General features: G+C 39.6%; 1 protein-coding gene across 3 annotated transcripts in view; it reads right to left on the bottom strand.

The window, feature by feature from the left end:
- Positions 1–838: 838 nt before the first annotated feature.
- USP38 (ubiquitin specific peptidase 38) overlaps positions 839–24,559 on the bottom strand; it is a 47,905-nt gene continuing 24,184 nt past the window's right edge. For all 3 annotated transcript variants that reach the window (XM_089670505.1, XM_089670507.1, XM_089670506.1), the window contains 6 exons: positions 19,441–19,599; positions 7,408–7,601; positions 5,789–5,882; positions 5,590–5,696; positions 3,383–4,712; positions 839–1,805 (listed from right to left, as the gene is read on the bottom strand). In XM_089670505.1, coding sequence (XP_089526631.1) covers positions 1,644–1,805; positions 3,383–4,712; positions 5,590–5,696; positions 5,789–5,882; positions 7,408–7,601; positions 19,441–19,599 — 2,046 coding nt within the window. In that variant the 3' untranslated portion in view covers positions 839–1,643. The remainder of the gene's footprint in view (positions 1,806–3,382; positions 4,713–5,589; positions 5,697–5,788; positions 5,883–7,407; positions 7,602–19,440; positions 19,600–24,559) is intronic.

Consider the following 24,559-nt stretch of genomic DNA (forward strand, 5'->3'; position numbering starts at 1 on the left):
CCACTTTGTTCATTGTGACAACTGACCAGCAGTCTCTTGGGACCTCCTTTTAAGACCTTTTACATTAAGCTCTTCCTAGTTGTGATGGAAGGAGGGGGCTAAGTTACCTTCAAGTCTAACTTTAGTTTTTGTGGCTTTTATCTTTATTTTTACCTTGTGATCGTGCCATTAACTCAATTACTGTTCTAGGGTGACAAAAATCACCCACCACACTATATATACACAAAAGGAGAAGTGCTGTCAACCTTGGACAGGAAAGGTTTTAGTACAAAAGAAAAGGGGAAAAAAAAAAACACACCTTTTCTACCCTCATCTCCATACACAGAAAGAACTGGGAAGGCTGACACCATGGTTTGAGATTTTGGTTACGTGCACAATAAGTTACAAGGATACTGGATTTTTGGCAGTTTCAAACCAATATTTTTCTATAATTGCAGAAAATGTTCTTAGCTTAAGAAAAACAAACACTAATGCAGCCACAACATCTAAGGACTGGTAAGAGGCAATATAGAACATTTTTGCTCTTGGATTTAGACATACTAGAACATAAAGGGGTTGATTTCCTAAAGGAAAATATACTGTTTGCTGTGACTGCCATTGTTTTAGATCGGAGGGGAAACTCTGAAATCATGTGCAAGCAAAAATGCTGTTTTTTAAAATTTTCCTTTCATGTGATTGGGTATTCTTTGCAAAGTGAAGCTTTACCTTATTTACCAAGCTCTGGTGCAACTGCACTTGCAGTGAACAGTATATTTGCCTTTAGTAAATCAACTCCCAGTTGTCTTAATTCTGCTAAGTAACACCGGCACAATCCATAAAAAGACCAGAAAAACTGTAATGACTCATTAAAGCAATTTATGGAACCACTGTTTTTTTTTTTTTCTCTGGCAATAAAATAAGTTCAAGCTGCAACTCTTAATATTGACAATGTAGAATACATAATACACTCTACAATCCAAAGGGATCTCATTTCTCATTTACAGGACAGCAAGGCACATACAGAATTTTCCCTCATTTATACATGGCAGATGTAATCCCTGAAATAGAATTTTTTAAAAATTCTGAGACAACTTAGAAATACTATAAAGTTAGCATTTTTTTCTGGTTAAAAACTGTAGAATTTCATGCAATCTTTTTAAAAAGTGATGTCACAGATTATATACATACATCCTCTGATGCTTATATGAAGCTTTAGTGGAAAAAACACCCTGAACTAGAACACAATAGAGACAGTTATTGCTTTCCGCTTAGGTCGCACCATAAAGCTTTCAATACGCTGGGAAAATGAAACACAAAACAATGTGTTCCATATATAATACAATACTATCTCTTGACAAATTTCTGTATGGGAAACAAAAACCATCTGTGTATGTTACCACTTCAGTTCTTACATTACAGCACCCATACATTTATCTTTGCTTAGCCAGTTCAAGGCATTATGGGAAACAAATATTGATGTGTATCAAATCACACATATCTCTGCAAATATAAATTATAAGCTGCCTATTATATTGGTATTTGAAGGAAAACGTGATATGTCAACATTTGGAGAAGTGAGAAGATTGGACTACAAAGTCAAAATGTCCAGTGTGGTTTAGTCATCAGTGCATAATGGACACTATTTAGTATTTTATTTTTTTTTTTTAAAAGACAAGTCTGCTGATGGTGCTGAAACCTCCATCTCCACCACCGCCACTAGGCCCGCAACTGCCTGGAGGGTCATTGTCATCAAATCCATTGGGTCTGAACGAGCAGGAAGCAGATGCTGCTTGTAGAGCCCGTGCACGGGCATTAAGTTCCTGTTCCTGTGAACACAAGACAGATTACTATTAAAAGGGAGCCTTCATTAATTAATATTTATCTTTGTATATGCAAACTACCTAAATGACCTTTCAGAAACTCTTTGTAATATTACTGCTCTTCTGCAGCAATTTATAATATCAATGCTTCATCAAACATTAGTGACAACTGCTATTAACATCCCTCCTGAGCTGAACTACACTAACCTGATTCCCAGGTCTTTCACTCCAAAACACCACAACCTCAAGTTACTTACTGTTCATAGATCAGCTGCGGTCTGCAGCCGTATATACAGTGTCTGCAAAAAAACTATGTGCCATATATCAAGACTAGAGTTCCCTGATGTACAGTCCCATTTAAGACTATTGGGAAGAAGGCAGAGCACCTCATTCACTGCAATATCAGGCAGTGCAGTGAGTTTCAACCTGGTGCACTGCAATAAAATTATTAGGAAATAATTGTTTCCTGTGTGTCCCAGCGGTAACAGACATTTTACCATGTGATAAAACATCTGTCACTGCATAGTGTGAATTGGCTAGTGATGCAGACCTCCCAGCTCTTTTATATCTCCTGCCATTATCCATTGTGTCACCTGGTGTGAGCGACATGCTTTTCCATACCCAGAAATACCAGGTATTTTTGTCTCTCCCCCTGACTTTTAACAGAGTAGTAGTGAAATGAGGGAAAGGTGAGCATATGCTGCTGGGTGTGGGTGGATTAAACTATGTCCAACCAAAACTTTAATAGTATGAATAGAGTGGAAAAGCGTTATAAACCCCATCAGGTTTTTTAGATTTATTCCCACTCCCTGTCCTGCTGCTGATTTACCAGACAGGAAGGGCAACTCTCTAACAGCAACAAATACAGAAATAAAAAGCTTTTCTAAAGTAAAGTAGGGAAGTAGGTATATACTTACTCAATTTCCAGTCACGTGATCCCCTGTGTCAGCCAGTGGAGCTGCAGGGGAATGTAGAGGGGCACCTGAAAATTGCTCTAACAGCTGTAGAAGATGTCGTCACCCATAGAATCCCAAGATGCAGCCATTTTTGATAGTCCTTCCCCTTCTCTGCAGCCACCGCTGGCTGACACGGGAGCCAGATCACATGACCGGATCAGAGCTGGCTAAAAATAGGCAAGTATATGCATGTTTTTTACTCAGGTTGCTTAGTATGCGTGTTAGGAGGGGGAAGGGAGCATTTTTAATACTAGTTAGGATTTAGTTAGAATTTCTCTTTAAAGTATATTTGAAATCACCCACTTCAATAGAGGCCATCAAAACAAATGGTCCCACTGGAAGATTTTCCCTCAATTACAGTTCCAGCTACAACCCAAACATTTTGGACTTTCCCTCACAGGTCTAGCAGAAATAGTCCCCAGGACAAAAAAAAAAATGGGTGACCCTAGAACAGACACAAACAAGAACAATCTGCCAGATGCTCTAACCCTTCTCCCGTCTATTAAAAACATAAAAAGTGTTTTGGCTCAGATGCAAGCGGCATAGAACAGGTTTTAGAATTGTTTCTTTGACTGGCTGGATAACCATGTGGGTGGAAAACAACCAATAAACTAGATGTAATTGTACCTGTAAGTAGAGCTTATTGTCCTTGGTAATGGCATCCATCAGCTCCTTCTGAAGTGGTGGTTCCCCATTTACCCAAAGTCCATTTACTGAACTAGGATGTATATTACTGGCATCACTACAACTGTGCTTTTTATATAACAGCACATAAGCTGTGTCCTTTGGAAACCGACTGGTGATATTTAAAACAGACTGAAATGAAGTAAATGTCACTCTGCTATCATTAAACAGAAACCATTCTTTAGACATGTCATTACATGCAGTGTCATTTTCAACTACCGAGTTTGAGGTCTCTTTGCTCACTAAATGACCTTGGTAAGGTTTCTCATGGCAGAGATATCGCGATGTACTGGTGACATTCCTTGCATATGAATAGTAATGGCCGCTTTCTGAAGAGGTACCAGAATGGACCACAATAGAGCTTAGAACATAGGGGACAAGCTGTGTGCAGCATAGATCTTCAATACCAGATGGTTTCAGCTTTTTAGCCAGGTTCTCACTGACATCAGGAACATCTGCATCTTGAGTTCTATCTCCAGAACAAGCCACCGAGGTAGATCTTTCAACTGGCAATTCAAGTGCCAGTGGAATGGACACATTATCCAGGATTTTCCGTCTCACGTGACATTTAGGGTCATATGAAAACCTTAATAGCGTTAAAATGAGGTATTCTGGTTCTTCTATAATATGCATAGTCTTTTCAGCGTTCTGGAGGGAAGCACATTTTTCACAATGATATCGATTTTCTCCATCAAGTATCTCTGGTGCTAGAAAATAGCTCAACAAGTCCGTAACAGAGAGCGTTTCATTCTTATCAGTCTTTCTACACAGGTCACTGTCAGGCGGCAATGTGTTGTTACATGCTGGTACATCCACAGAGGTGTTACTGCTGGATTGACAACCGCCGACCGTGGACTTTAGTTCAGTAGACTTTCCACAATCATCTTGTGCTGAAAGAACAAAAACACTCTGCGCTTCGCCAGATGGGGTAACATCTATTTCTATGCAATCATCATCTTTCTCCTTTGGGGAGCAGACCATGCTTTGGACAGGTTTATCTGATGACGGACAAAAGGCCAGAGAAAGGTCAGTGAAGGCTTCCATCTTCTGAGAAGTGCTTTTACAGTTCAGGCAGCAAATGGTAGTTTGTAGCTTCCCTCCAAACATACTTTCTATTAAAGTCTTCTCTTCATGACCCCACCCTGTGTTCTGCACTCGGGGAAGGACGTCTGTCCCTCCAGATGCTGCTGCTTGCAAACCACCATCAGTAATCATTGGATCAGCAGCAGGCATTGAGGACAGAGCTCTGAAGGACTTCTCTTCTTCATGTAGTCTAAAATAAAATAAAAAGATATACTGTTTTACCAATTACAGACATCATTAATGTACTGTATGACTATTCCACAATCTTAAAACTCTATTATTGTTTGCAAGTTTGAAGTTAAAGCTAAACTCCAAAATATTTAAAGAAGAAAAAAAAAAACCACCACCAACAACACACAATGAACTGCATGTGTTAAATACTTGTTATTCCCAGGGGTACTGGATGAGACTATTACTTAACCAACCCACACCCGCCCTACTAGCCTATTCTCCTTGCAACTCTAGGTGGTCCTTTGACATTATCACGTACAATGCCTTGTACATGGAAGAGGCAGGCATGCAACTTCAGAAGCAAGCCACCTTTGAGAGGCAACAGCGCTGAACCAGTCACATGGATGTAGGAAGCCTGCTGCAGCCGAGAATACGGCAAGTATTACTACCTATTCCTGCATCCCTAGAAATAACAAGCTTTGATTTTTTTGTTTTTTTTCCAGCCCAGAGTTCAGCTCTGACAAATGGAAGTCTATATCTTTACTTCCAAGAAGACCCTTACCAGTAGATATAATATCAATCTTATTTAACAACACAGTGCAGAGAGTAGTGTCTATATGTAGGGTACAGGGACCAACAAACTTTTTTTTTTTTTACTTGTGAGCACAGTAAAATGAAATCAGACTGGTTGCTTTGGGCACATTGCAATGACTACCTAAAAGCCCATAATAATCCACAAGCCATTTGTAATGGCATTTAAAAAACGTCATATAACACTTTCCAGCATGTACAACAGAGACAATGATTATTCTCTTTTTAAACAAAATGATAATATGTAGTGTTTTCTTGCCAAAAGCTATTTATTAAGAACAATAACTGTAAGAAAATGAAGCTACCTGTCTAAAAGAAAGCGAAGGTACTCTGAACAGTCCTGCTGGGATCGTGGGGTGAACCAAGGTGGCCTAGAAGCCTCAAAGAAAATCTGAGGAGCATAAGCTTCCCTCTGAACACAGAGAAATAAAAGTTAGATTTTCTTTTTCTTAGTCACGACTGATCAAAGGCAATGGTCAAGGTCAAGAATGATGAAAAAGGTACCTGAGTGTGTGCCAGGAAAGCAAAGAGATGTTGCAGTTTTTTCATTAGTAAATTACACCCATTCAAATTCAGTGACAACACGTGCCTCCTGAAACTAAATATAGATTTAGATTATTAACTCATGCCATTAACATACAATAAACTCAGATAAAGAATATATAAACCCAACATTTCATATTCCTGGTATGTGCCTGCTGTACCATGTACTTGTATGAAAAAGTATCCTGTTCTCTTTGTATTGCTTTTTTTGTGTGAAATCTCTGGTGTTCCTGCCAGTCCCTCTGTGCTCCTATTAAAAACTGACCACACTAAGCATGAGAGCACAGCGTGGTCAGTTCTCCAATTGTGCTGGAAACTGAATCTGATCTCCAGTGATCAGACTTGTCCTGACAGCCCCCCCCCCCACACCAATTCACTGGGGGTAAGAATAATAAAAAAAAAATAATCTGTGTGCTGTGGTTTCTCCACCCCCAGCTCTTATGCAGCTGAGAACAGAGGGTATGCGATATATATATATATATATATATATATATATATAAATAAATAAATAAATAAAAAGGAGGGGGGGGGGGGCGTTTATAATGTATATGATATCTATACACAAAAATGTTCTGCCTTTCATTTCTAATATATAATGAATGAGTTGTTTTACAAGGCGAGTGTTTACAGATATTTTGCCTTGCATTTTATCAAACCTCACTGAGAAATGAAAGCATATTACTGGGCTTAACAATTCTGAATTTTGGATGGCACAGGTAAGAATTACACTCCATGTCAAATGTTTACAGCTGTCTGATCCCCTACTGTGTTTGTCTTGATGAGATCATATCACTTTGCCCTGCAGGGAAAAGTGACCGTGTCTCCCTAAAAATGTTTTCAATACCCTCTTTTACGTAAAGAATAAAACCGACATGCAATGATCTTTTGTTGCTTTGCAATCTATATTGTTTAATGGTCAACATTTCCCATTGGCCCATCCACATAGCCACTTTAAAAACTGAGCTACACTCACTTCTCTGTGTGTCAAGTGTGGCGAGTACAAAATCCTGCTTGCTGTATCTTTGGTGCAGTTTCTAGCAAAATGCTCCTTCCTTGGGGATGCATGATATTGCACGTGAAACGAATCAAAGGCGAATGAAAGTACCAACTACATACCAAATGGTACTAATAACATAGTTTCAGCAATAAGAGTGCTGTAATGGGTAGAAGGGGGGCGCCGTCAATATTAAGCAATAGAAAATTCCTTAATCTGACTTTGTCACCAGCAGAAGCAATGTTTAACATTTAGGACCCTGCACAGCCCTGAAAAGTTGATCCCAGTCTCTGGTGGTCAAAATAAGGTTTTGGTGTGCCTGCCGTATGGGATTTTTAAAAACACACTACATTACAACTACACCACAAAACAGATGTGTTAATGCAGATTCGGATTTCAGGTGACCTCTGACACTAGAAAATATTTCCATGTTTCTTTCATGCCCATTTTCATTTAAAGTTTAAAAGAGTAGAGATGATAAAATGGATCAGAAGCCTTTTTAGTTCCTGCTAAGAATTGCACCAGGTAATCATATCACATATATCTGTACAAGTGTACAATATGTAAATTAAATGACAGAACTTACTCTGTAGCCATAAAAAGTGCTTGTAGGACACTATTCATATAACAGGTATTCCCCAGGTTAATTAGACCAGTTTTTCCAGTTTCAGATTTCCCTGATAGCCTGGGTAGACATGATGCCAAAGCATTGGATTGCGATGTCCAGGCACTTTGGTTTAATATGAGTTTTACTTTCTCTTCAGAGGGCTTTGGCAAGTCCTGAGTGTATAAGAAGAATAAAAGAAATATATGCAGTCAACAAATTTATTTCACTTTAGCAAATGCTTCAGAAAATTCCCCCATGTTGCTGTTGCCTACAGTGATAAAACCCTTTATTAACTCCAACAATGTGCCAAAAAAAATTCCTTAAAAGAAATTGTGAACAATCCTTCCTTGCTGAAGGGCCAAAGTCTTTCTCCCGTTGTTTACTATACATCGGACTTGTAATGAACTCAAAAGCCTGTGCCTTGCATTCCAATACTTACATGTACACAAACACGTTATCAAAACCGTTTTCTTTCCATGTGTCAACATTTCCATAATACAACTTCTGACAGACTTAATGTGAAGCAAAAAACAGAGTGCAGTGGCCTTGTGAAGTCTGAAAAGCTTATTTACTGGAGAAAAAATAAATGCAACTCATGAACGTAAGTAACCAAAATCGCCATATAAAAACCATTCATAAGGCAGCATGCATGGGAAGGGTTAACCAACAGCTACCATCAGCATCCAACAAGTTAATCACCACAACTTGGTACTTGAAATGGCTCTATGTGTTTCTGGTGCCTAACCCTTTACCTCACACCCTCAGTGTCCTCGTGTATAATGCTTATATCACAAACTCTTGCTGGCAAGAGCCAACTCTTAGGAGTCTGCAATTCCATACAAAATTTGAGCACCATATAAGTCCCACAAAAGGTAAGAGTTGTTCCGAGTGACTCACCAGGTTGTCAAGCAGCCAATAAGAGCCATGGCCCACCTCAGCTTACGTTGGGTTTTCATAACAGCTTGTACACAATCCTGAATGACAAGTCTGGAAGCCAGCAACAGGGCCATATTGAGATGCAAAGGCACTACCCCTTGCTATGCCCACTTGGTTGTCTAAGCAACCTGTAAATGATCTAGAAAAGGTAGATAAGCAGTAGATCGCATAGGTCATCCATCACAATTGAAGGAAAACAGAAAACCATGATTTATTACTTATTAGAGGATGTAATACAGCACTTGTTAAACACATTATAAAAATACATTTTTTCACATTCATTTTTTTACGTATAATTTTGTAGGAGTTTGAAGAACACCTTTGCATCTCCTCTGCCATTTGTTACTTTTTTATACATACAGTTGTGTTCAAAATAATAGCAGTGTGTTGAAAAAAAGTGAATAAAGCTCAAAATCCTTCTAATAGCTTTTATTTCCATACACACAAATGCATTGGGAACACTACACATTCTACTCCAAATCAAAACATGAAGAAAAATAGATCAAATGTGTTGTTCCTCTAAAATCATTAAAGAAAAGTGAATATTAGACGGTTCAAAAAAATAGCAGTGTTTGTATTCTTCTTTACAAACTCAAACATTCACTATATAACCTGAAAATTTTTTGAAAATTTTGCTTTCCTTTGAATCACTTAATATTTAGGTGTATAAGGACTGTTTCTGAGAACTGCTGTACATCCGTGTTGCATGGAGTCAGCCAACTTCTGGCACCTGTGAACAGGTATTCCAGCCCAGGATGATTGGACTACATTCCACATTTCTTCTCTATTTCTTGGTTTTACCTCAGAAACTGCATTTTTGATGTCACCCCACAAGTTTTCTATTGGATTAAGATCCGGGGATTGGGCTGGCCACTCCATAACGTCAATCTTGTTAGTCCGGAACCAAGATGTAGCACGTTTACTGGTGCGTTTGGGGTCATTGTCTTGTTGGAACACCCATTTCAAGGGCATTTCCTCTTCAGCATAAGGCAGCATGACCTCTTTATGTATTCTGATGTATTCAAACTGATCCATGATCCCTGGTATGCGATAAATAGACCCAACACCGTAGTATGAGAAACATCCCCATATCATGATGCTTGTGCAACCATGCTTCACTGTCTTCACAGTGTACTGTGGCTTGCATTCAGTGTTTGGGGGTCGTCTGACAAACTGTCTCCGGCCACTAGACCCAAAAAGAACAATCTTACTTTTATCAGTCCATAAAATGTTGCACCATTTCTCTTTAGGCCAGTCAATGTGCTCTTTGGCAAATTGTAACCTCTTCAGCGCGTCTTTTTCAACAGTGGGACTTTGCGGGGGCTTCTTGCAGATAGCTTGGCTTCACATAGGCGTCTTCTAATTGTAACAGTACTCACAGGTAACTTTAGACCTTCTTTTATCTTCCTGGAGCTGATTGTTGGCTGAGTCCTTGCCATTTTGGCTATTCTTCTATCCATTCAAATGGTAGTTTTTCACTTTCTTTCGCGTCTTTCAGGTTTTGGTTGCCATTTTAAAGCATTTACGATCATTTTAGCTGAGCAGCCTATCATTTTCTGCACTTCTTTATAGGTTTTCCCCTCTCCAATCAACTTTTTAATCAAGGTACGCTGTTCTTCTGAACAATGTCTGGAACGACCCATTTTCCTCAGAATTTCAGAGAGAAATGCACTGTAACCAGCATGTACAACATTTGCTGCCTTCCTTCCTTAAATAAGGGCAATCATTGCCACCTGTTTTTAAAAAAATGAATGACCTCACTAATAGAACTCCACACTGCTATTATTTTGAACATGCCCCTTTCAATTAGTGATTCAATTACACAGAATCAGCAGCATGCATGTCATGACTGTTGGGTCTGTTGGATTTCTATTACTCTACTACACCTGCTAGTAAATTATTTGCCATGTAGAAATATCATTTCTACCAAAAACAGTGATTGATCAGGTTAGTGATGTCTGACTGCTATTATTTTGAACACAACTGTATATTTTATTCAATATGAAATTAAAGTTATATTATGCCATTTTTTGTATTTATTGTTGTAGTTAATTATAGATCAAGTCCTAGTAATTGACTTAGAACCTAGATTTCAAAGTTGTAATATTATCATCGAATAGTAATGTGTGTTAAGCAAGCTATTTATATTAGCACGTTTATAGGTGTAGTTGATGTGCTGTATTCGGTGCTCTAATAGTTTGGTTTGCCATTTTCCTTCACTTGTCACCATCATATTCAACCTGCTACTTTTCAGTTATTTACTACCTTTCCTAGACTGTTTGCAGGTAGCTTAGACACCAGAGGCAGTGCCAGATCAACAGGCTGGCCTCCCTGCTAATTGCCAAGAATTGCGTCATTTAGGATTGTGTACAGGTTGTCACGGAAACCAGAGGTAAACTGTGGCAGGCCAAGTCTCTTACTGGCTAACACTGCCAGGCCTTGCATCACCTGTAACAACTCTTACCTTTTGCTGTACTTACATGGCACTTAAATTTTGCACTGAACTGTAGGCATCTGATAGTTATGACCATTGAGGGTTTGTGATATAAGCAGCATATGAGAGGACATCAGGTATACTCTGAACAATAGGGACAAAGCCCACAGAAAAGCATCAGTCATTTCTAGTATTGCGCTGTGGTGATTAACTTGTTGGATACTAGTGGTAGCCATTACTAGCCAAATGTTATCAGACTGCCCTGTCATAAGCCACCCAATGTGTGAATATTGAAGATCTTTGTGTGACACACCAGCTGGTTTTGTTTGCCTATACCTGAAGCAGTGTAGAACTAAAATTACTAAGACTTAAAGAAGAATTCCAGACAGTGGGGCTGAGCCCACACTGCACAGGTTAAGTGCTCGTTTTTGTCTACGGATTTGGAAAGTGGAGATATACTTTCCTAATCCACCAACCCTCCGAGCACAAGACCACCTCCCCCCTACGCTAGCAGTCTTGTGAATGGGCTGTTCCTGATGTCACCAAGCCCATAGATCGGCTCCAGATGGCAAGAACAGTCCACCGCTGGACATGGGGGAGAAATGTTTTCTGGATGATTGGAAGACGAGGCAAATATAGCTTTTCCCTAAACCCCGGGACAAAACGAGCGGTTAATCCATGAAGTGCAGGCACAGCCCCACTGAATGGGAAAATAAAACATTTTGATCAGAGTTCTGCTTTAATGTGAACATTTAAAGCTGAATGCAAGGTAGATAATGTAGGTTTGCATAATATATGGATACAAATATATTCATCTGGATGACTCTGGGCAATCAGAGAGCTAAAAAGGAGGCACAAAACAGTAAATAAAAATGATAGAATACAAACCAATATAGATGTAGGAGTATCCTTCGGACACTCTTTATAACTGAAAAAAATAGCTTGGAGAAGCGATAAAAATTTATTTAACAATACAGAACAAGTGCAGCTCAGTGAGATTAACTACTACTAGCTTTAAATCCAAATGGTTTCTCAAGATGCATCTCAATGAAACAGTAGTTTTGGATTTTACAAGATAAACATTTTATCTGCCATTTTTAAAGCTCTCCGTGTGCCCACAGTCTTCACTTTATCACAATTTTTTCCCCAGAGAGCACCAAGGCACTGACCTCAGTTTTAGTGTGGATAACAACTCCCTTTTTTATATATGCACTGTATTTATGGGGGATAGATCTTCATTACTACACAAAAATATTCACTTTCTGTTGAACGTGAAAACAGTGTAATTCCATTTTAAATATACTTCTGCCAAATGTAGGTGTACATGCTGTAACAATGGTAAATCTGACAAAGGGTTAGTCTCTGCATTTTATAGGCTTCATTTTCAGCTTGTTCTATGTAGGCTCTTTTCACAAAGTGCTATTGTTCAGTATTACATGCATTGTATGGATTTACCATTGTTCTAGTGTGTATAGCTTATACAACAAAGCATTTTAGGGTACTGAATGTTTTGTCCAGTGTCTCATGCTTTGCTTTTCTACATAGTGTGTGATCAGATTACACATTTTGTGGCCTATAAACAATGTTAAAAAAAAAAAATTATCTTTTGGGGATACTATGAAAAAAACACAGAAAACAATACTATTTTTCAGATTCTGTTCTATTTTACATTAGAACAAATTTGCCTATTTGTTATCAGCACCCTTGAGTTTTAAAACTATGTATTATACAGTGTATATAGAAAAGAATCTCCCCCCTTTAAAATATTAACATTATTATCGCTTTGCAGCCCGAAATGGAGAGAAACAGTTTGTTTTATCCAGGTGGATTAAGTGCAACTTACAGTCAGGTCCATAAATATTGGGACATCAACACAATTCTAACATTTTTGGCTCTATACACCACCACAATGGATTTGAAATGAAACAAACAAGATGTGCTTTAACTGCAGACTGTCAGCTTTAATTTGAGGGTATTTACATCCAAATCAGGTGAACGGTGTAGGAATTACAACAGTTTGCATATGTGCCTCCCACTTGTTAAGGGACCAAAAGTAATGGGACAATTGGCTTCTCAGCTGTTCCTTGGCCAGGTGTGTGTTATTCCTTCATTATCCCAATTACAATGAGCAGATAAAAGGTCCAGAGTTCATTTCAAGTGTGCTATTTGCATTTGGAATCTGTTGCTGTCAAATCTCAAGATGAGATCCAAAGAGCTGTCACTATCAGTGAAGCAAGCCATCATTAGGTTGAAAAAACAAAACAAACCCATCAGAGAGATAGAAAAAACATTAGGCGTGGCCAAAACGGTTTGGAACATTCTTAAAAAGAAAGAACGCACCGGTGAGCTCAGCAACACCAAAAGACCCGGAAGACCACGAAAAATAACTGTGGTGGATGACCGAAGAATTCTTTCCCTGGTGAAGAAAACACTCTTCACAACAGCTGGCCAGATCAAGAACACTCTCCAGAAGGTAGGTGTATGTGTGTCAAAGTCAACAATCAAGAGAAGACTTCACCAGAGTGAATACAGAGGGTTCACCACAAGATGTAAACCATTGGTGAGCCTCAAAAACAGGAAGGCCAGATTAGAGTTTGCCAAACGACATCTAAAAAAGCCTTCACAGTTCTGGAACAACATCCTATGGACAGATGAGACCAAGATCAACTTGTACCAGAGTGATGGGAAGAGAAGAGTATGGAGAAGGAAAGGAACTGCTCATAATCCTAAGCATACCACCTCATCAGTGAAGCATGGTGGTGGTAGTGTCATGGTGTGGGCCTGTATGGCGTCCAATGGAACTGGTTCTCTTGTATTTATTGATGATGTGACTGCTGACAAAAGCAGCAGGGTGAATTCTGAAGTGTTTCGGGCAATATTATCTGCTCATATTCAGCCAAATGCTTCAGAACTCATTGGACGCCGCTTCACAGTACAGATGGACAATGACCCAAAGCATACTGCAAAAGCAATCAAAGAGTTTAAGGGCTTTAAAGAAGTGGAATGTTATGCAATGGCCAAGTCAATCACCTGACCTGAATCCGATTGAGCATGCATTTCACTTGCTGAAGACAAAACTGAAGGGAAAATGCCCCCAGAACAAGCAGGAACTGAAGACAGTTGCAGTAGAGGCCTGGCAGAGCATCACCAGGGATGAAACCCAGCGTCTGGTGATGTCTATGCGTTCCAGACTTCAGGCTGTAATTGACTGCAAAGGATTTGCAACCAAGTATTAAAAAGTGAAAGTTTGATTTATGATTATTATTCTGTCCCATTATTTTTGGTCCCTTAACAAGTGGGAGGCACATATGCAAACTGTTGTAATTCCTACACCGTTCACCTGATTTGGATGTAAATACCCTCAAATTAAAGCTGACAGTCTGCAGTTAAAGCACATCTTGTTCATTTCATTTCAAATCCATTGTGGTGGTGTATAGAGCCAAAAATGTTAGAATTGTGTCGATGTCCCAATATTTATGGACCCGACTGTATAACATCCAAATGAAAGATAACACCAACATGTCAGAAAAAAAATTCAAAAACAGAATCAGAAACAGAGTAGGAAAAAGGATCACCCCCTTCTAATGCAGGCCATAGATGGTTCGTTTATCGGCCGATTTTTCGTCCGAAAGAATAAATTGGCCGATTTTCACACCGTTAGTGGGGCATCGGCCGATTTTCGCAGTTCCTCCTCATTTCTTTTATTAGTCATGCTGGAAAATTTGCAAAAAACAGACGATTTTCACAGACATTGGTAGCAACAGAACAACCAATGTTTTGTTTTTTGGCCGAAAAATCGGTCGATAAACAAACCGTCTATGGCCTGCATAAGAATGACTTGTAAGCGCCATCAGGTATAGCTAATCACCTTCTCAATGGCACACAAAGCCATTTGACTTTCAGTTGTGATCAGCTGTGGTCATTTTGATTAACTCAGCACGAAACCAGCTTTCCTGGAGTAATTCAGTCACTGATTGCAATGGAAGCAATCAAATATGGGTGGCAAGGTACTGTTAAAAGATCTCTGGGATAACAGGAATGTGGAAATGTTTTAAAAAAACTACTAGTCCAGGGACTAAATCATGGTCCCAAACTACTTGTCCCGCATGACAATCTACTTGTCTTGATGAAAAAAAAAAATATATTTTTTTTTTAACCAAAACCATACTTAAATAAGGTCTTTATTTTTATACTATTACTGAATGAGACAGTTTTATCACTAAGGATTTTCAATGGATGTCCGTCCCTTTAAACCATGAAATGACTGCCAGGATGGAAAATATGAAGGGTTGAGGTTTTTTATTAGGCGGTGATATGGGGAGGTAATACTAGCAATGTATGGGGCTTTTAAAAAAAAAAAAAAAAAAAAAAAAAAAAAAAAAAAGGGTTTAATGGCGACTTAAATTTTTTATATTTTTAACATTGCACTGTTTATCTCCTCCTCCCCTCCCTGCCTGTCTCCAGCACCGGACCCGGGGACATCAGAGTCACCCTTTACATCAGTGTCCGGCGGGGTGCCCCCTTCAGCCAGAGCTCAGCAGGGTGCCCCCTTCAGCCAGAGCTCAGCAGGGTGCCCCCTTCAGCCAGAGCTCAGCAGGGTGCCCCCTTCAGCCAGAGCTCAGCTGCTAACTGGACATAAACTAAAGTGTGAAGCTCCTGGAAGAACAGGGAGGGGGGAGGTAGATAAAAGGAGAGAAAGGAAGGAGCTGAGTAAAGCGAATGCAGAAATCGCTCATCCCCAGGCTGCTCTCTGCAGGCTCAGACATCGGCAACCATACAGCTGGATGGATCTTCAAATTTCCAGCCCACTGGGCAGTCACGGAGGAGAGGGGCGGGAAGAGGTGGAGCAAAACGGAATCACTCTCCTCTCCTGTCTATGCGGGGAGGGAGGGGGGAGGGGGGAAGTGTGCTGTGTGAACGAGTGTCAGACACTGAGCGTGCACAACTGTAGCCTGTCTGCCCCAGAGTTTATCAATCACTTTCTTAAGCAAGCCCTGCTGCTTGTCCGCAGCAGGGCTAAATGTAAGGAAAAACAACCTGCCCGGCTCCCGTAACTACATGTCCCGGGCGTTGGGCAAACGATACAGTTGTGTTCAAAACAATAGCAGTGTTTGGAGAAAGTACAGAGAAGGGCAACCAAACTGATAAGAGGCATGGAGGAGATCAGCTATGGGGAAAGATTAGAGGAACTGAATTTATTCTCTCTTGAGAAGAGGAGATTAAGGGGGGATATGATCAACATGTACAGTTGTGTTCAAAATAATAGCAGTGTGTTGAAAAAAGTGAATAAAGCTCAAAATCCTTCTAATAGCTTTTATTTCCATACACACAAATGCATTGGCAACACTACACATTCTATTCCAAATCAAAACATGAAGAAAAATAGATCAAATTTGTGTTGTTCCTCTAAAAAACAAATTGAAGAAAAGTGAATATTAGACTGTTCAAAAAAATAGCAGTGTTTGTATTCTTCTTAACAAACTCAAACATTCACTATATAAACTGAAAAATGTTTGAAGATTTTGCTTTCCTTTGAATCACTTAATATTTAGTTGTATAAGCACTGTTTCTGAGAACTGCTGTACATCTGTGTTGCATGGAGTCAACCAACTTCTGGCACCTGTGAACAGGTATTCCAGCCCAGGATGATTGGACTACATTCCACAGTTCTTCTCTATTTCTTGGTTTTGCCTCAGAAACTGCATTTTTGATGTCACCCCACAAGTCTTCTATTGGATTAAGATCCGGGGATTGGGCTGGCCACTCCATAACGTCAATCTTGTTGGTCTGGAACCAAGATGTTGCACGTTTACTGGTGTGTTTGGGGTCGTTGTCTTGTTGGAACACCCATTTCAAGGGCATTTCCTCTTCAGCATAAGGCAGCATGACCTCTTCAAGTATTCTGATGTATTCAAACTGATCCATGATCCCTGATATGCGATAAATAGACCCAACACCGTAGTATGAGAAACATCCCCATATCATGATGCTTGTGCAACCATGCTTCACTGTCTTCACAGTGTACTGTGGCTTGAATTCAGTGTTTGGGGGTCGTCTGACAAACTGTCTCCGGCCACTAGACCCAAAAAGAACAATCTTACTTTCATCAGTCCACAAAATGTTGCGCCATTTCTCTTTAGGCCAGTCAATGTGCTCTTTGGCAAATTGTAACCTCTTCAGCACATGTCTTTTTTTTCAACAGTGGGACTTTGCGGGGGCTTCTTGCAGATAGCTTGGCTTCACATAGGCGTCTTCTAATTGTAACAGTACTCACAGGTAACTTTACACCTTCTTTGATCTTCCTGGATTGTTGGCCGAGTCCTTGCCATTTCGGCTATTCTTCTATCCATTCGAATGGTAGTTTTTCGCTTTCTTCCACGTCTTTCAGGTTTTGGTTGCCATTTTAAAGCATTTGCAATCATTTTAGCTGAGCAGCCTATCATTTTCTGCACTTCTTTATATGTTTTCCCCTCTCCAATCAACTTTTTAATCAAGGTACGCTGTTCTTCTGAACAATGTCTGGAACGACCCATTTTCCTCAGAATTTCAGAGAGAAATGCACTGTAACCAGCATGTACAACATTTGCTGCCTTCCTTCCTTAAATAAGGGCAATCATTGCCACCTGTTTTTCAAAGAATGAATGACCTCACTAATAGAACTCCACACTGCTATTATTTTGAACATGCCCCTTTCAATTAGTGATTCAATTACACAGAATCAGCAGCATGCATGTCATGACTGTTGGGTCTGTTGGATTTCTATTACTCTACTACACCTGCTAGTAAATTATTTGCCATGTAGAAATATCATTTCTACCAAAAAGTGATTGATCAGGTTAGTGATGTCTGACTGCTATTATTTTGAACACAACTGTATGTCTAGTGGAAATCTAATACAGCTCACTATCCAAATAACACCATTCCCACAGTAAAACATGGAGGTTATAATATCCTGTTATGGGGCGTTTCTTTGCACCAGGGACTGGAGCACTTGTCAGGATAGAAGGAAAAATGGATGGGGCAAAATACCAAATTATTGAGGAAAATCTGCTGCCCTCTGTCAGTTAGTTATGAATGGAAAAAAGGTTTGCCTTCCAACATTACAATGAGCCAAAGCACACAACAAAAAAATGACTACACAGCGGCTGAAGGAGAAAAAAAAATTAATGTCCTTGCATGGCCTAGTCAGAGCCCAGACTTAAACCCCATTGTAAATCTGTGGAATAACTTGAAGACCCCAGTCCACAAATGGTCACCATCAAATTTATCTGAACTTGTAGTAAACATATTCCAACAGAATAAAGGCTGTAATTAAAAAGCAAAAAAGGTGGTTCACCAAAATACTGACACAAGGGGGTGATCCATTTTCCAACTCAGAGATTCTAGTTTTGAATTTTTTAATTTTTTTTTCGGACATTTTGGTGTTATATCTTTCACTTGGATGTTATAGGTTGCACTGAGTAAATACAGCTGGATAAAACAAAAACTGTGTCTTCATTACAGGCTACAAAGCAACAAAATGCGATTATTTTAAAAAGGGAGGCAATTTTTTTTTCTATACCCACTGTATGTAAACATTTTTAAAAGCCAACTCCATCCTTTGCAGCATAACACTTGTTTTTAACATGTGCTCCCCCCCCCCCCCCCACAATTTAGAAATGGAAGTCCCTGCATTTCTCTGTATAGCCTTCTTTTATTAAAGTCCCTTGTGCTGCAGCTGTGGTGAGTGAAATGTTTATTGGGATTCTTACCACCATTATTTACTGTGTTCTCAGATGAGCAAATAAGTTTTTTTTTACTACTAGACATATTTGAAGTATTTATAGATCTCACAACACAGAAGATATAAAACTACTGGTAATGTAATCCCATGTACCAAACAAGAAAGTTAGATGCAAGCACAAAAAGACGGATACAATGCTTATATAAAATGGTATGCAAACTTCCAATGCCCCCACGTGAGAAGGCATTGTAACACCTGTATTCTCTAAGCCAGGGCTCTCCAAACTGTGGCCCTTTGCCTGAATTTATTGGGCCCTTGGGACACTATTCCTCCAGTTGATACAAAGCACTCTTCCTTCCACTGACACCAACAGAAACACCATTCCTTTAGCTGACACCAACAATGGAGCACTATTCCTCCCACGAATACCAACAACGGGGCATTATATCTTCCACTAGTACCAATGATGGGATTCTTCCTCCCACTGAGCACAGGCATTAGGTAATTTTCTTTGACTCTCACTGACCATCAAGCCTGAAGCTTTGTTAACTCCCAATGACGTTGGAACATTTACTACCCCCACCAGCCCCCTAAATGTCTGAACGAAAGTAAACTGTCCCTATGTTTAGAATGTTTGGGGAACTGTGCTCTAAGCCGATGTTTCTCAAACCTAAAACCTGACTTCAAGGACTGGTTTTGTTTTTCAGATTTGCAGGCACTCACACATTTGTAATATTTAAAGTTAAAACACTCTAATAATTTCCTCCATTCAACTGTGGAGATCTAGAAGACCTGTCCTGTTAGTGGACCCTGAGGAAAAGTTTGAGAGTGAAATAAGGCGGCTCTGTGGTGATCCTTATTTAGCATAAAACTTATACTGTACAGTTCTGGATTGCTGCTAGATACATGCAGCTTTTACCTTAAGAGCTTCCAAGATGGGTTCATAAAGGTCTGGAAATCCAGAATAGTGATAGATCATGCAGTGCATCAGCTCGGAAAACTGGACAAGGAATGCTGAACTGGATGGGAGGCCATCACTTTTAAAAGACTGGACCAGATTTACAACATGTGGTACAATCTGAAAGAAAACAAACAAAAATAAAAGGCAAACCATAACTATAAACACATATGTAGCGCCAAAGAAAAAAGGTAGTCTGAACTATATTATTATATGTGCCAGTTACATGTGCATATCACAAAAGGGACCAAAGATCAACTCTGTTGTCATCCACGTAGCTCTAAAAGCAAACTCACCACTCTGCATTTAGTTAGCAAGTTTCTGGGGGACTAGAGAACACATCTAGTAACCCACCTTCATCATGGGGAGTCATCTACAACCAAACCTTAGCCTTTATAAATACAGCTGGTGGTGGTGGAGACTGCTTTCTTGCATCTGCCTTCTTTCTTCCTCTAATTTCTCCCCCCCTTCCCTGCTTCCCCCATAGCAATATTCAAACGATTGTAATCCCTTAATGGCATCCCAGCCCTACTGATTAACCACTTACCCTCCAAAGAATTTACCCCCCTTCCTGACCAGGCAATTTTTTGCAGTATGGAGCTGTGTTACTTTAACTGACAGACAATTGCACGGTCATGCAACGCTGCACCCAAATTAAATTTACACCCCTTTTTTTCCCACAAATATAGCTTTCTTTCAGTGAAATTTGATCGCCTGTTTATTTTTTGCGCTATAAAAAAAAAAAAAAAAAAATCTAATTTCGTCCTAAATTTAGACCAAAATGTATTCTGCTACATATCTTCGCTACAAAAAAATACCAATAAGTGTAAATTAATTGGTTTACGTGAAAGTTATAGCATTTACAAATGGTGTTATATATTGGGTTTTTTTTTTTTTTTTTAAATTTTTACTAGTAAATGGTGGTGATCAGCGCAGGACTGCAGCAGGCATTCCGACACTGGGTGTGGAACTGACTTGGTGTCACTTACATCCCCAGTGACACCAATACAGTGATCAGTGCTAATAAAAAAAAGCACTGACACTGTACTAATGGCACTGGGCAGAAAGGTGTTAACATGTGGAGCAAAGGAATAACTGTGTGCGGTTTTACTAGGGGCTGTGTGTTTGTGCTTCACTGTAAGCACACTGCTTTGCATGACTGTACTATGCACAGCCATGCAAAGCAGTGTGCCGGAGTTGGCAAGGGAGAGAACTGTTTTGTTTACGAATAGTTCTTCCCCCCCCGCGCTTTCGGAGATGCTTGGCAATCACCGGCGGGACCCGGTGATTGACAGCCGCGGCCACTAATGGCAGCACTGGTATGATGTGCGTCCCCTACCCAGAAATGCGAAATCACACACACACACAAACACACACACACACACACACCGCCCTGTAGCAGTAATTCTGGAATAGGGCAGACTGGAAGGGGTTAAAATGGTTGTAAACCCTTACATATACCCAGCAAAGTGACTTACCTCAGGTGATACTCAGAGATGAAACAAATCATCCTACTTAAGTTGTACCTGTTTATCTGCAGTATTCCCTTCTCTACATTCGTTCAAAATGCAGAATTTATAAAGTTTGTCTAAGCTTAAAGAAACGGAACAGACAGCTGAAACTACACACTGCAGGACTCAGTTAGGAGAGCTCTGAGAGCTAATTGGATGGATGGAGCATACCCTTCTCACCGCACACAAGAACAGAGCTGAGGCTGACAATCACAGGCTGTGTGTTGGAGGTCTCTTCCTTTCACTTTTCTCTTGGTGACAGGAACACTTGTCAGAAAAACTCATGCAGACAGCAGACAGAAATGACACTTAGTGTTCGTAACTGAGACAAGAACACACTAAACTACACAGGGACATGCTTTGTTCATATTTTGTGTCTGAGGTTTACAACCACTTTAACTTGCAATGAAATATCATTATAGATCTGTTTGAGGTCTGGAGAAACACACATTTGGACAAGTCTGCATTGATAAGTTTTGGAGAATCCCTGATTTTACTCGCCTTTACCTTTTAGTTTTGTCCTCAATCCTCCTATCCTTGAATGTTGGGAAATTATTTAGTGTTAGTGAATAATACATGGTTGAATTTACTATAGGAGTTTCTGGAATTTTGAAAAAAAAAACCAAACTGATGCAGAGTTGGCATTTTTTTTGGTTTAATAAAAGTGCTGCTAGGTAAATGCTTTTCTCTCTTAGTAGATGGCAAACATTACGAGCTCTGTGTTATACAAATTTGCTTTGAAACACTTGCTAACCAATGAGCTACTACACAGTAAATTGGAGAATCATTTAGTAATCTTAACACAATTATCAATATCTATTTACCCGCTTGGTAACTGCGCTATAGCCTAATGACGGCTACAGCGCAGTTACCCAGTTCTGGGAAAGCACTGAAAGCTGAAAATTGGCCTGGGCACAAAGGAGGTATAAGTGCCCTGTAGGCAAGTGGTTAACTGTGCAAGTTATTCACATTTAGCTATTTGAATATAAACAAGTACAAGCTCCTAGATTTATAAGAAACATTACTAAATTTTCTGCAAGAATTTGGTTTCACATCCACTGTGCAACTTCACCTTACTAGCAGGTCTCTTTCTAAAGAGCAGCCAGAACCTATGCACCTCCCAGTATAACCTCATTGATACTAAGAACCCAGATGTGAAGAGTGTAATAGATGACATCAAAAACATCAAAACTATGCAATAGAAAATCCTAAGATATTACTGTATTGTCAAGCCAACATATGAAAACTGCTCCATCTCTAGTTGAAATAAAGAATATTTAAACTCCATGCAAATAGCATTAACCCCTTTGAGAAATATAAAGTGAATAATGGCGCTCTGTATGTCTGAGAACCCATCACTCATACAGTGAATGACAGTGTTCTTTTTAATGAAGATTTCTTTGGCCCATTTTAAAGCGTTAGATAGAATACATTTACATAATTGTATTATGCAATCTGTTCACTTAGAATTTAATCCTCTCTAATTGACAAAGTTCTTTTTTCACATATGCTGGAAAAGTAAAACAATAAATCTGAACCCGCAGTCTTTTTAATTTTTTTAAATATGTTTTTATAGGTCACCTTCTAGAGAAACTAGAATTTTCTCTATAGTCTGGACTGTGTAATAGTAAGGACTACACTGGGGGGATAGAGGTGAGGCACATTTCTGCCCCTCCCCATATACCTGGAAGTAGCCTTATATGCCCTCATTTTTGGAGCACCTATTGGCTAGTTACCAACATTTTTCAACTGGCGGCTACTCCATATCACTTGCTGGAGGCCCTCATTTCATCCAGGCAGCAGTGAATTGTCCCACATTCCCTGCAAAGGCCATTTGGGAGGTCATCGGCATCGTCAACTGGAACCTGTGCTTTGTTTCCCTGAGGAAGCAGGCATTGTCCCGTGAAACGCGTTGGAATATATTAACCTTTCATATTTCAAGGCTTGAGCTATCTACTAATATGTCAACTGATACCTATTATGCGACTTCAACGTCTTAGGTATCAGCAACAATATGTAGGAATAGATCAACCAAGCATCATTTCATCTTTAAATGTTGTAGCTATCTACTAATATGTACACCGATACCTATGACGCCACTCCAACGTCTTCGGTATCAGCAACGATATGTATTGCAGTTAGGCTACCAATTGTAGTTCTGTTCATTTGAATTTTTTTTGATCCTCCATTTATGTTTGATTGTCATGTTCCACCACTATGGTGGTTTTTTAACTCAATAAAAAGGTGTTAAATTCTTTATCTTTTGTTTCCCATTTTTTGCATAAATTGACGTGGTTTGGTACCTTTAAAGCCCCATTAGTTTCTTCTTGTTAAGGTTATATTTACATTTCCAATTAGGGGTGTGGTACCAGTAAAACCTTTCCACAAGGATCTGGAGAGATTTTCTGTCTCCATCTCCCACCTCGTGTATATTGAATGCAGAGACAGGCACTTCCACACGTGTCAGTTTCCCCAGTGGACTTTGCTGGACCAAATCTCGGGATCAGAGAGAAGCAGAAGAGGCAAATATTTACTCTCTACACAGGTATAAGTTACTTTTGTATGCTTATAATAGCAACAGAGTTGCTTTAATAAAAAAAAACAAAACCAACACATCATCACTGTGAAGACTGATACAGGATATACAGCATTAATGTAAGAATTTCACCATATATGAAACATACAGCGGGTAAAAAGTATTGCACACGTCACCATTTTTCTCAGTAAATATATTTCTAAAGGTGCTATTGACATGCAATTGTCACCACGTTGGTAACAACACATGCAATCCACACAAAAGAAACCAAAATAAATAAGTCCAGAAATTAAGTTATGTGTAATAAAATGGAATGACGCAGGGAAAAAGTACTGAACACAAGAAAGGGAGGTGCAAAAAGGCATGGAAAGCCAAGACACCAGCAGAAATCTATCAGTAATTAGAAAGAAATCCTGCCTCTTGTCAGTGCAAATACCAGCTGTTTCAGTCTCAACTAATGGCCTTTAAAAAGATGTCTCATTACCAAGAAACAACTCATGATGGGTGAAAGCAAGGTGCTATCTCAAGATCTTTGCAACCTTATTGTTGCAAAACATACGGATGGCATTTGTTACAGAAATATCTCAACTTCTGAATATTCCAGTGAGCACTGCTGGGGCCATAATTCGGAAATGGAAAGAACATTTCACCATAAACTGGCCACGACCAGGTGCTCCTTGCAAGATTTCTGACAGAGGAGTGAAAAGAATTATCAGAAGAGTTGTCCAACTAATGCAGTCAACCGCCATGGCCTGTTTGCATGCTCACCATGCAAGAATCCACTGCTGAAGAAAAAGCATGTTGAAGCTCATTTAACGTTTGTTGCACAACATTTAGACAACACTGTGAAATACAGGGAGAATATAGTCTGGTCAGATGAGACCAAAACTGAAAACCTTGGATGCCATAATACACACCATGTTTGGAGGTCAAATGGCACTGCACATCACCCCAAAAACACCATACCAACAGTGAAGTTTGGGAGGTGGAAACATCATGGTGTGATGGTGTGGGGCTGTTTTTCAGCATACGG

This window comes from Staurois parvus, unplaced genomic scaffold (assembly GCF_062004578.1).
Source record: "Staurois parvus isolate SC_StPar_1 unplaced genomic scaffold, SC_StPar_1.0 ptg000090l, whole genome shotgun sequence".
Classification (NCBI taxonomy): Eukaryota; Metazoa; Chordata; class Amphibia; order Anura; family Ranidae; genus Staurois; species Staurois parvus.